Source organism: Plecotus auritus, assembly GCF_963455305.1.
Source record: "Plecotus auritus genome assembly, chromosome: 5".
Taxonomy (NCBI): domain Eukaryota; kingdom Metazoa; phylum Chordata; class Mammalia; order Chiroptera; family Vespertilionidae; genus Plecotus; species Plecotus auritus.
In genome coordinates, this window is record NC_137776.1 from 58,904,970 (window position 1) to 58,918,076 (window position 13,107).

Consider the following 13,107-nt stretch of genomic DNA (forward strand, 5'->3'; position numbering starts at 1 on the left):
GCATGGAAAGGGTTAGAAAGGGTGGGAAAGGGTTAGACTTGATTTTTTTTAGAATATAATTTAACTTTTTTAAAAATCAGTTTTAGGTTTATAAAAAGTTGAGCAGGAAATATACAGAGTTCCTATATACTTCCTTACCTCTCTTCCTCTTTCCCCTATTATTAGCATCTTGCATTAGTGTACTAAAATTTGTTAAAATTGATGATCTGATATTGATGCAGCATTAACTAATAGTTTATTAACTAAGTCCATAGTTTACATTAGGGTTCATCTTTGTGTTGCACATTCTGTGGGTTTTGACAAATGTATAATGATATATATGTACCATTACAGTCTGTGGGTTTTGACAAATGTATAATGATATATATGTACCATTACAGTATCATACAAAATAGTTTCACTGCCTTAAAAATCCTCTGGGCTCCACCTAATCATGTCTCCTTTCTGTCCTCCTCTTCCACCACCATCCCACACCCCCGCAAGCCCCACCTACCCCTGGCAACCACTGATCTTTTTACTGCTGCCATAGCTTTACCTTTTTCAAAAATATCATATAGTTGGAATCATATCATATGTAACCTTTAAAGATTGGCTTCTCTCACTCAACAATACATATTTTAGGGAAAGAGGAAGATGGCGGCTGGCAGGACGGAGGTGAGGGACAGGAAGTGAGTGAGTGAGGGTATGAAAGGAGAGTGTGTGGATGTGCGTGGTGTGTGTGTGAGTGAGTAAGGGACAGTTAAATCTCGCAGGAGCAGCAGGGGTTGGCAGACAGGCTCTCTTGGACAAGGAGAGACTACCACAGCTGCAGGTACTCCCTGGACTGTGGGACTCCGGCACGGAGCCCACACCATCTTAAAGGGGAGAACGGCCTTTTTTAGGAACTCATCAACACCACCATCCAGACAGGCCTTGGAACTGCCCTGCGACCCAGCAGCCACTCCAGCCAAAATCCTGCTGCCCCACCCGCAGACCCGCAGACCCGCAGACCCTGGGACCTCCACCTCCAAAGGTGCACCACTCGGCAGCAGTAAGTGCAACCTCCCCCTCCCCAGCGGCAGGTCTCTGGACAAAACATTCGCGTGTTTCCAGCGCACGCAGGCAGCCAGGAGCCACTGGGAGCCCCCGGGGGTGTGATTTTTACAGACAAGGGTGCGCAGCCCTGCAGTAGAAATTCTGAACTCCCTCTTCCTGAATAACTGCCCACGGACACCCCAGCTGTGCAACTTCAGTGCCAGGGCCCCTCAGCGTGTGTCAGAGCTCTGCGCAGGCAAACTCACCGCCACAGACAAGGGCAGGCACCCTGAGCCCATATACCCTCAGGGTCCTCTGGGGAGCTGCTTTGAGCCCCTGCTGGATGTGATTCTATACAGACAAGAACGCGCTGCCCTGCAGTAGAAACTCTGAACTCCTTCCTCCTGAATAACTGCCCACGGACACCCCAGCTGTGCAACTTCAGTGCCAGGGCCGCTGCTCAGAGTGTGTCAGAGCTCTGCGCAGGCAAACGCACCGCCAGTTCACGCGCGCACTTCCAATGGGCAGGCACCCTGAGCCCATCTACCCACAGGGCGCTTGTGGGAGCTGCTGTGAGTCCTGGCAGGGTGTGATCTTGGACAAACAGGGACACACTGCCCCCGGCAGTAGAAATTCTGAATTCACTCATCCTGGACACCTGCACAGACACCCCAGCAGGGTAACTTCAGTGCCAGGGCCCCTCAAAGTGCGTCAGAGCTCTGTGCCAGCAAACACACCTCCACAAATGCGAATTTCCAACAAGCAGGCACCCTGAGCCCATCTACCCACAGGCCGCTAGTGGGAGCTCTCCCTGGGTGTGATCTTGTACAAACAGAGGCACACTCCCCACTGGTAGTAGAAATTCTGAATTCACTCATCCTGGAGACCTGCCCATAGATGCCCTCAATTACGCGGCTACACTGCCAGGGCCCTTCAGAGAGCTTCAGTGTGCCTTGCAGGCAAATGTACTGTGGGTGCCCCTGTGAGCCGCCACTGGGAGTGAGCTCCTATCCACCACAGGTACAGCAGCAAAAACTGAGTCTGCCCACCCCACAACTACAGAACTCTGGACACCACAGTCACGCCTTTCCAGAGTACAGGCCCCCAGAACCCCATCACCCCAACAGACGGTTCCTGGGTGCCACTGTGAGTCCCCGCTGGGCACACGTGATTTCAACTAAGGGTGCAAGACAGCAAAAATTGGGACACTCCCCTCCACAGCTGCTGACTTCTAGATACCGCAGTTGTGCCTCTCAAGCTCGCAGGCCTACATCAAGAGAACCCAAATAGCTCAAGTAGGGAGCACACTAGATTACCAAGCCCAGGAGAACTGAGAGATTATACCAGTAGCACCATCCCCAAAAGAATCTGGGTAGCAAAGCAATTGAATCTACAATTAAAACATTACAGGAAGACATGGGAAGACAAAAAAATCAACCCCCAAAGGAAAGAAAAAGAGGAATCACCAGAAAGGGAATTAAATGAAATTGAGGCTAGCAGCTTAACAGAGAAAGAATTCAGAGTAATGGTTATAAGGATGTTTAAATGGCTGGATGACAAATACACGCAACTCAATGAGAATTATAAGGAGCTGAATGAGAATGTCACCAACATGAAAAAGCACCAAGAGGAGATGAAGAACGACATAGCTGCAATAAAGAACACAATGGAAGGCTTAAACAGTAGACTAGAAGAGGCTGAGGACCACATCAGCGAATTAGAAGACAAGGTAGGAAAAAACACACAAACACAGCAGCAACTGGAAAGAAGACTTAAAAAGCAAGAGGAGAGCCTAAGGGAGCTTTGGGACAACACAAAACGAAACAATATTCGCATAATATGGGTACCAGAAGGAGAGGAAGAGAAGCAAGGAATAGAAAACCTGTTTGAAGAAATAATGACAGAAAACTTCCCTAATACTGGCAAGAAAAAACACACGAAAATCCAAGAAGCACATAGAGTCCCAAACAAGATGAACCTTAAAAGACCGACACCAAGACACATCATAATTAAATTGGCAAACACCAATGACAAAGTAAGAATCTTAAAGGCTGCCAGAGAGAGACAGAAAGTTACCTACAAGGGTTTTCCTATTAGAATATCAACGGATTTCTCAACAGAAACACACCAGGCCAGAATGGAATGGAATGAAATTTACAAAGTAATGCAAAGCAAGGGACTGAACCCAAGAATACTATACCCAACAAGGCTATCATTCAAAATTGAAGGTGGAATCAGGAGCTTCACAGACAAAAAAGGACTAAGAGAGTTTATCACTACCAAGCCAGCAATGCAAGAAATGCTGAAGGGACTGCTGTAAAAAGAAGAAAAAGAAAGGCAAGAAGAAACACAGACATTAAGGAAAAATATGACAACAAACATGTACTTGTCAATAATAACATTAAATGTAAATGGATTAAATGAACCAATCAAAAGACATAGGGTAGCTGAATGGATAAGAAAACATGACCCATATATTTGCTGTCTGCAAGAGACCCACCTCAGAACAAAGGATTCATACAGACTGAGAGTGAAGGGATGGAAAAACATTTTTCAGGCAAATGGAAATGAGAAAAAAGCGGGGGTTGCGATACTTATATCTGATAAAAGAGACCTTAAAGTAAAGGCCATAACAAGAGATAAGGAAGGCCACTACATAATACTAAAGGGAGCAATTCAACAAGAAGATATAACTCTGGTAAACATATATACACCCAATACAGGAGCACCCAAATACATAAAACAACTTCTGGAAGATATCAAGGGAGAGATTGACAGCAATACAGTCATAGTAGGGGACTTTAATACACCACTGACACCACTGGATAAATCAACCAAACAAAAAATCAGCAAAGAAACAGCAATCCTAAATGACACACTAGATCAGCTGGACTTAATCGACATCTTTAGAACATTCCACCCCAAAGATACAGAATATACATTCTTCTCCAGCGCACATGGAACATTTTCTAGTATAGGCCACATATTAGGACACAGGCAAAGTCCTTTCAAATTCAAGAAGATAGAAATCATATCAAGCATCTTCTCAGATCACAATGGCATAAAACTGGAAATCAACTACAATAAAAACAATCCAAAAAAAATCAAACACTTGGAGACTAAATAGCATGCTATTAAACAATGACTGGGTTACCAGAGAGATCAAAGAAGAAATAAAGCCGAAACCGGTTTGGCTCAGTGGATAGAGCATCGGCCTGCGGACTGAAGGGTCCCGGGTTCGATTCCGGTCAAGGGCATGTACCTTGGTTGCGGGCACATCCTCAGTGGGAGGTGTGCAGGAGGCAGCTGATCGATGTTTCTCTCTCATCAATGTTTCTAACTCTCTGTCCCTCTCCCTTCCTCTCTGTGAAATATCAATAAAATATATTTTTTTAAAAAAAGAAGAAATAAAAAACATCATGGCAACAAATGACAATGAAAACACAACAATCCAAAATCTATGGAACACAGCGAAAGCTGTCTTGAGAGGGAAGTTCATAGCTCTACTAACCTACTGCAAAAAACAAGAAACAATGGTAATAAATTATCTAACCCTACAACTCAAATAGTAAGAATGAGAGCAACAAGAAAAGCCCAGTGTAAGCAGAAGGGAGGAAATAATAAAGATCAGAGCAGAGATAAATGGCATTGAGACCAAAAAACAATACAAAAGATCAACAAAACCAAGAGCTGGTTCTTTGAAAGGATAAACAAGATTGATGAATCTCTAGCCAGGCTCACAAAGAAGCAAAGAGAAAGAACCCAAATAAACATAATCAGAAATGAAAGAGGAGAAATAACAACAGACACCACAGAAATACAAAGGATTGTTTAAAAATATTATGAACAACTTTATTCCAACAAACTAGACAACCTGGAGGAAATGGACATATTCCTAGAAAAATACAACCTTCCAAAACTCAATCAGGAAGAATCTAAAAATCTCAATAGGCCAATAACTATGGAAGAAATTGAAGCAGTCATTATAAAGCTTCCAGCAAATAAAAGCCCAGGGCCAGATGGCTATACAGGGGAGTGTTACCAAACATTCAAGGAAGAACTAAGACATATCCTCCTCAGACTATTCCAAAAAATTCAAGAGGAAGGAACACTTCCAAGCTCATTCTATGAAGCCAGCATCACCCTAATACCAAAACCAGATAAAGACAACACAATGAAAGAGAATTACAGGCCAATATCCCTCATGAACATGGATGCCAAAATCCTCAACAAAATTCTAGCAAATCGGATCCAGCAGTACATCAGAAAGATCATACACCATGACCAAGTAGGATTTATCCCAGGGATGCAAGGATCGTATAATATCCGCAAATCAATAAACATGATACATCACATAAACAAATTGAGAGATAAAAACCACATAGTCATATCAATTGATGCAGAAAAAGCATTTGACAAAATCCAACACCCATTTTTGATAAAAACTCTCGGCAAGGTGGGAATAGAAGGATCATACTTCAACATAATAAAAGCCATATATGACAAACCCACAGCCAACATCATACTCAATGGACAAAAACTAAAACCATTTCCCCTAGGAACAGGAACAAGACAGGGATGCCCACTTTCACCACTCCTGTTCAACATAGTACTGGAAGTACTAGCCATTGCAATTAGACAAGAAGAAGAAATAAAAGGCATCCAAATTGGAAAAGAAGAAGTAAAACTGTCCTTATTCACAGATGACATGATACTGTACATAGAAAACCCTAAAGACTCCATCAAAAAATTAGTAAACTTAATAAATGAATTCGGCAATGTAGCAGGATACAAAATTAATGCTAAGAAATCTATGGCATTTCTATACACCAATAGTGAACTTACAGAAAGAGAGACTAAGAAAACAATCCCATTTACCATCGCACCAAAAAAATTAAGATACCTAGGAAGAAACTTAACTAAGGAGGTAAAAGACCTCTACTCAGAAAACTACAAGACATTGAAAAAAGAGATAGAGGAAGACATAAATAGATGGAAGAGCATACCGTGTTCATCGATTGGTAGAATCAACATCATTAAAATGTCCATACTACCCAAAGCAATCTATAGATTCAATGCACTCCCCATTAAAATAACAACAGCATATTTCACAGACCTAGAAAGAACTCTCCAAAAATTCATCTGGAATAAAAAAAGACCCCGAATAGCCACAGCAATCCTGAGAAAGAAGAACAAAATAGGAGAGATCTCAATACCAGATTTCAAGCTATATTACCAAGCCACTGTTCTCAAAACAGCCTGGTACTGGCACAAGAACAGACATATAAACCAAAATGGAACCAAACAAAGAACTCAGAAATCGACCCAAACCACTATGCCCAATTAATATTTGACAAAGGAGGCATGAACATACAATGGAGTCAGGACAGTCTCTTCAATAAATGGTGTTGGGAAAATTGGACAGATACATGCAAAAAAATGAAACTAGACCACCAACTTACACCATACACAAAAATAAACTCAAAATGGATAAAGGACTTAAACGTAAGACGGGAAACCATAAAAATACTAGAAGAATACACAGGCAGCGAAATCTCAGACATATGCTGAAGCAATTTCTTCACTGATACCACTCCTAGGGCAATGGAAACTAAAGAGAAAATAAACAAATGGGACTACATCAAAATAAAAACCTTTTGCACAGCAAAAGAAACCATCAACAAAACAACAAGAAACCCCACTGTATGGGAGAACATATTTGCCAATGTTATCACTGATAAAGGTTTAATCTCCAACATCTACAGGGAACTTATACAACTTAATAAAAGGAAGATAAATGATCCAATAAAAAAATGGACAACGGACCTAAATAGAATCTTTTCTAAAGAAGACAGAAGGAAGGCCAGGAGACATATGAAAACATGCTCTAAGTCACTAATTATCCAAGAGATGCAAATCAAAACTACAATGCGGTACCATCTCACACCTGTCAGAATGGCTATCATCAAAAAATCAACAAATGACAAGTGCTGGCGAGGATGCGGAGAAAAAGGAACCCTCGTGCACTGCTGGTGGGAATGCAGACTGGTGCAACCACTGTGGAGAACAGTATGGAGTTTCCTCAAAAAATAAAAATGGAACTCCCATTTGACCCAGTAATCCCACTTCTAGGAATATATCCCAAGAAACTAGAAATGCCAATCAGGAAGGATATATGCACCCCTATGTTCATAGCAGCACAATTTACAATAGCTAAGATTTGGAAACAGCCTAGGTGCCCGTCAGCAGATGACTGGATCAGAAAACTATGGTACATCTGCACAATGGAATATTATGCTGCCATAAAAAAGAAGGAATTCTTACCATTTGCAGCAACCTGGATGGAACTGGAGAGCATTATGCTAAGTGAAATAAGCCAGTCAATGAAAGAAAAATACCACATTATCTCACTCATTTGTGGATAATAAAAAACATTATAAACTGATGAACAAAAAGATAGATACAGAGGCAGTAAAGCATCAAATGGACTGTCAAATTACAGCAGGAAGGTTAGGGAGAGGTGGGGGAGATAAGAGATCAACCAAAGTACTTGTATGCATGCATATAAGCATAACCAATGGACGCAAGACATTGGGGGGTGAGGGCATTTATGGGAGTGGGGTGGGGGGGGCAATGGAAGATATGTACACATGTAATGCCTTAATTTAAAAAAATGGAAAAAAATAAATTAGATATGTGGAAAAAAACAACAAAAAATACATATTTTAGGTTCTTCCATGTCTTTTCATGACTTCATAGTTCATTTCTTTTAAGCGCTGAATAAAATTACATTGTATGGATGTACCACACACACTTTGTTTATTCATTCACTTATTGAAGGACATCTTGGTTGTTTTCTGGTTTGGACAATTCTGAATAAAGCTGCTACAAAAATCTGTGTGTAGGTTTTTGTGTGTATGTAAGCTTTCAATTTGTTTGTGTAAATACTAAGAAGCACAGTTGCTGCACCCACAGTAAGAGTATATTTAGTTTTGTAAGAAGCTGCGGAACTGTCTCCAAAGCGGCTGTACCGCTTTGCATTCCCACCAGCCAAAAATGGGAGTTCCTCTTGCTCCACATCCTCACTGCCATTTCGTGTTGTCAGTGTTCCAGATTTTGGTCACCGTAATATGTATATAGTGGTATCCCATTTTTGTTTTAATTTGCAATTCTGTGGTGATATATGCTGTTAATGTATTTTCAGATGCTTATTTGCTACCTATATATCTTCTTTGGTGAGGGGTCTGTTCATATCATTTGTACCTTTTTAATTGAGTTGTATTTTTATTGTTGGGTTCAGGCTTGATTTTGCAGGACTCTTGCTGATGACACGAGGCTCTGTTAGGGCTTAAACAAGCAGCCCAGCTGGCCCTGGCTTGAGCATTGTGTTGTCTAGTTGCAGAGGCCCTCACCATTCCGGTTATAGTTGCCTGGTTTACACATACATCATAGCAAGCACAGTTTTGTTGTTGTTTGTTTTGGCTAAAACAACAGAAGTTTATTGTCTTATAGTTCTGGAAGCCAGAAGTTCAGGATCAAGGTATCGACAGGGTTGGTTTCTTCCAAGGGCTGTGCAAACATAGATTAAAGAACTTTAATCCAAGCTCTGGTGGCAGAGAAAAGTTATCTGAGGGACATAGTCCACCGGGAGGAGCCTTTGAAGAGGTTTCTGGCCATGAGATCCCAAGGAGAAACCTGGCAAACACCACCTTAACCAATCAATCCCAGGTAACATCAGCAGTGATGTGAGACACTAACACCTGTCCCTCCCGGGCAATGCACATCACTTCTGTGGTACCCTTGCCGAAAGGAGAACAGCCTGAATCCCGTTCTCCCAATCTCCCTCAGGAGGAAACGGGACCTGAGTGCATTCTACAAAACAACTGGCCAGTACTTTTCCAACTTGTGGACATGATGAAACACAAAGACTAACAGAAGCAGTCTCTGAGCAGCTTGGACTCTTCTCATTTGTACATCTCACTCTGTTTCCTCTGCAACCATGTCTACAACCCGATGTGGCTGAGATTGAGAAAATCTATAAATCGAAATTAAAGAAGACAGAAATGTAAGGGGAAAATCCAAAGAAACGACTGAACAGGAGAAGCAAGCAGGCGAATTGTAATGAGGCACCGCCAAAATGCACTGTACATTCCACAAGCGTTGGCCTCTTATTTTACTTCTTTTAGCTGTTTACCTTTGTAAGGTGCAAAGATGTTGGGTCAGTTTAAATGCCTGCGCTGCCTCTTTTCACATCAGAGAACTGCTGACAACTAAGGCCGTGCCTGCCTCTCCCACCTGCGTGGCTGGCTGGCAGGGAAGGGAAATAGCTTGCATGTTGGTGATGTTGGTGAAAGAAGAAGCTGGGTGGGACGACAGTGAAATCTAGAGTAAAAACCAAGCTGGTCCAAGGTGTCCTGCAAGCTGTAAGATGCAATGTAATCAGAGTGCCATTTTTTGTGGTTGTTGTTAAAATGATTTTAATTACTGGAATTCGCAATATTTTTAGTATGCAAATAAAACGTTTTAAAACCTGGAGAGAGAGAAAAGAATAACAGAGGAGCTGTTCCATATTAAAGGAGACCCAGGGGACATAACACGTCTGTGCAATGAATGATCCTGGACTGGATTTGAGAACAGAAAAAGAACATTAGAGAGCCCTGGCTGGTTTGGCTCAGTGGATAGAGCATCAGCCTGCGAACTGAAAGGTCCCAGGTTCATTCTGGTCAAGGGCACATGCCTGGGTTGTGGGCTCCATCCCCAGTGGGGGACTTGCAGGAGGCAGCCGATCCATGATTCTCTCTCATCATGGGTTTTCTATCTCTCTCTCCCTCTTCCTTCCTCTCTGAAATCAATAAAAATATATTTAAAAAAACATTAGAGAAACAATCGATGAAATTCTACCAGCGTTCTTTCTTGGCTTTGATCATGGCACTGGCATTATATAGGATGTTAATATTTAGAGAAGCTGGCTGAAGGGCGACAAATTTTTTTGTACGATTTTTGCAAGATTTTTGAGAGTCTGAAATTAATTCGATTCAAATGAAAAGTTTTAAAAATTGCTTTCGAGAGCCGGTCCAGCTGGCAGCGCGCCGCCGGATCTCGCCGCGGGTTGGGCGAGCCCCGTCCCCGCCCTCCGCGGGCCGCTCGGTGGGAGGGGTCGGGCCGCCCCGCATTTCCGAGACGCGCCGCTGGGCGCCCGCACCCACAGTCATGCCCGGGGCCGCGCTGCCCACCGTCCTGCTGCCGCTGCTGGGCCTCGCCGCCGCCGCTGTCGCGGGTAAGTCGCCCCCACCCCCTGCGATGCTGAGACTCTCTACCATCCATCTCCTACCCGTCCCTGGGCGGCCCGGGGGGCTGCGTCCCGCCCGGGTCTCTCTACCTCACCTGCGCGCCCACCCCGTGCGCCCTCGCGGGGCCGGGTGTCGGTCATCCCCCCACTACCCTCCAGGTCCAGTGGGTTCCAGGAGGGCGCCCGGGGGAAGAGGTCGCCGAGCTTCCGAGAGTACCCTCTCCCTTCCGACGAAGTGCAAGCCTCGGCGCAGACCCCACTCGGAGCGAGGGGGACCCCAAAGGAGGGCTCAGTGACTGGAGCGCAGAGGAACGTAGAGTACGCGACGAGAATAGTTTCAGCGCCACTTGGGGCTGAAATGAGAAGCGGGGAAGTTGGCCACCGAGATTTCCCCAGCTCTGTGCAGCGGGGATGGATGGCGGGGGTGGGAGGAAGCAGGCCCTCATTTGCTCATCGCGTTGTTTGTCCAATTGGTTGGTGTTCAAGTTGTTGAAACAGGAAAACAGTTCAGCCAGATAACCCTTGGATCCTAGTGGGACGAGAGCAGCCTAAGCTTGGATTTCACTTAAGTCGTGTGATTTAAAGATCGTTAAGTGTGGACTGCTGTTGTGCAAGTGACAGATGAAAAATTACACATTAGTCATTTCCTAAATGACTCCTGAGGAAAATACAATTCTGTTGAACATGTGGTTTTGTGTTGTTTTTTGTTTTTTTAAACAAATTTACTGTGCAAGCATGTCAAAAATGTGGCTGGGGTAAACTCTGGGGAAAGACTTTCATCCCCAAGCACTACAGAAGGAACAATTCCAGGAATTACAGAGCAAAATAAACAAGAACTCGGTGAATATTTGTGTGGATTTGAATTAAATGATTATGCAAGAGTGTGACACCCCTCCCCTCCTCCTCCCCGAATTTCATTGCCATTTTATAAGTTCTTGCTGAAAGCCTGCTGACAGGCAGGAATATTTTAAAGGATCTCAGTGATGGAGGCAGCAGGAGAGTCAGCAGCTCAGAACTTGCTTAAAAACGGGAAGCTCCTTCCCTGAAACCTTTTGTCCACCAGCATTCGATCAGTTATGTCGTCTGATGCCCGTGAAGGAGCAGAAACAATTTGTGCCCATGTTCTCACTGCTCAGACTGCACATTCGCTTTTCCCAAGACAGGGCTGGACTGGAGATCTGTGAAGAGGAGCTGTTTGAGCCCACCTTAAGCATGCCCTTATCATATTTGCCGGTAACATCTAAATGCCTGGGTTACCCACCCTCTGGGTGGCCATGCCTTCATACTTCAGGCTAGTCAAAAAATTCTTCTCTTAGACAGAAGGAAGGCCAAGAGACATATGAAAACCTGCTCAAAGTCACTAATCATCAGAGAGATGCAAATCAAAACAACAACGCGGTACCATCTCACACCTATCAGAATGGCTATTATCAACAAGTCAACAAATGACAAGTGCTGGTGAGGATGCGGAGAAAAAGGAACCCTCGTGCACTGCTGGTGGGAATGCAGACTGGTGCAGCCACTGTGGAGAACAGTATGGAGTTTCCTCAACTAAAAATGGAACTCCCATTTGACTCAGTGATCCCACTTCTAGGAATATATCCCAAGAAACTAGAAACACCAATCAGAAAGGATATACGCACCCCTATGTTCATAGCAGCACAATTCACCATAGCTAAGATTTGGAAACAGCCTAAGTGCCCATCAGCAGATGAGTGGATTAAAAAACTGTGGTACATCTACACAATGGAATACTACGCTGTGGTAAAAAAGAAGGAGTTCTTACCATTTGCAACAACATGGATGGAGATGGAGAGCCTTATGCTAAGTGAAATAAGCCAGGCAGAGAAAGATAAATATCACATGATCTCACTCATTTGTGGAATATAATGAATAACATAAGCTGATGAACAAAAATAGATCTAGAGACAGAGAAACATCAATCAGAACATCAAACCTCAGGGAAGGTAGGGGAGGGTGAGGGTAAGGGGGAGAGATCAACCAAAGGACTTATATGCATGCATATAAGCCTAATCCATGGACACAGACAACAGGGGGGTGGGGGCATGAATGGGAGGTGGGGGGTAATGGGGGAATAAGGACACATATGTAATACCTTAATCAATAAAGAAATTTTTTAAAAAATTCTTCTCTTGTTAAACTTTACCAAAAAAATCAACTCCTAGATTTGGAGCTCTCTCTTCAGAAAGGCTGTTTTGATCAATAGAGCACAAGCTATTTTAGGAAAGTTTTGTTCTTTTTCCTTTTTATAAGTGCAAGATGGTTAAATGGGCTTTTCTTTTTCATTTTTAATTTTTATTGAATTTATTGGGGTGACATTGTTTTGGAAAAAGTATATAGGTTTCAAGCGTACAGTTCTGTTATGCATCATCTGCATATTGTATTGTGTGTTCACCCAAAGTCAGTAAATAGGCTTTTCAAGAGCTTAAGAAAAGTGTGTGTTGTATATATTAATGCCATTAATTCATCAGCTTCTCTCAGTAAGGAAGCTTTAATGATTGATTTAGAAAGAGCATGAGCAGAGCATGAGCTTTGGAGTTAGGTACACAAACTGTGTGGCTTTGAACAAGTTACCCAACTCATTTCACGTTAGTAAAATGGAGATAATACCTCATAGCGCTAACTGTGAGCATTAGGTGAAAACTCTATGTCTAGTACCTATTACAGGCCTGGGAAATCTTGTTTCCTTCCCTTGTTCTCTTCATACAAGATGAAGGGTAATTATTGCAACCAGAAAACCTCATGAGTGCCACTTTACAGGGATGTATGTTGGATGTGTTTAC

The 13,107-nt window shown here is 43.1% G+C and overlaps 1 protein-coding gene across 3 annotated transcripts in view; it reads left to right on the forward strand.

Moving 5' to 3' along the window:
- The window catches only part of LOC308249630 (CD302 antigen), a 163,888-nt gene that overhangs the window by 100,850 nt on the left and 49,931 nt on the right, over positions 1-13,107 (forward strand). For 2 of the 3 annotated variants that reach the window (XR_013960745.1, XM_080671212.1), the window contains exon 1: positions 10,152-10,291. The exons of the other annotated variant lie outside the window; for it this stretch is intronic. Coding sequence is in view for 1 of the 2 variants with exons in the window: in XM_080671212.1 (XP_080527338.1) it covers positions 10,225-10,291 (67 nt within the window). In the remaining variant the exon portion in view is untranslated. Of the gene's footprint in view, positions 1-10,151; positions 10,292-13,107 lie in introns of those variants that run through there. 3 annotated transcript variants of the gene reach the window in all.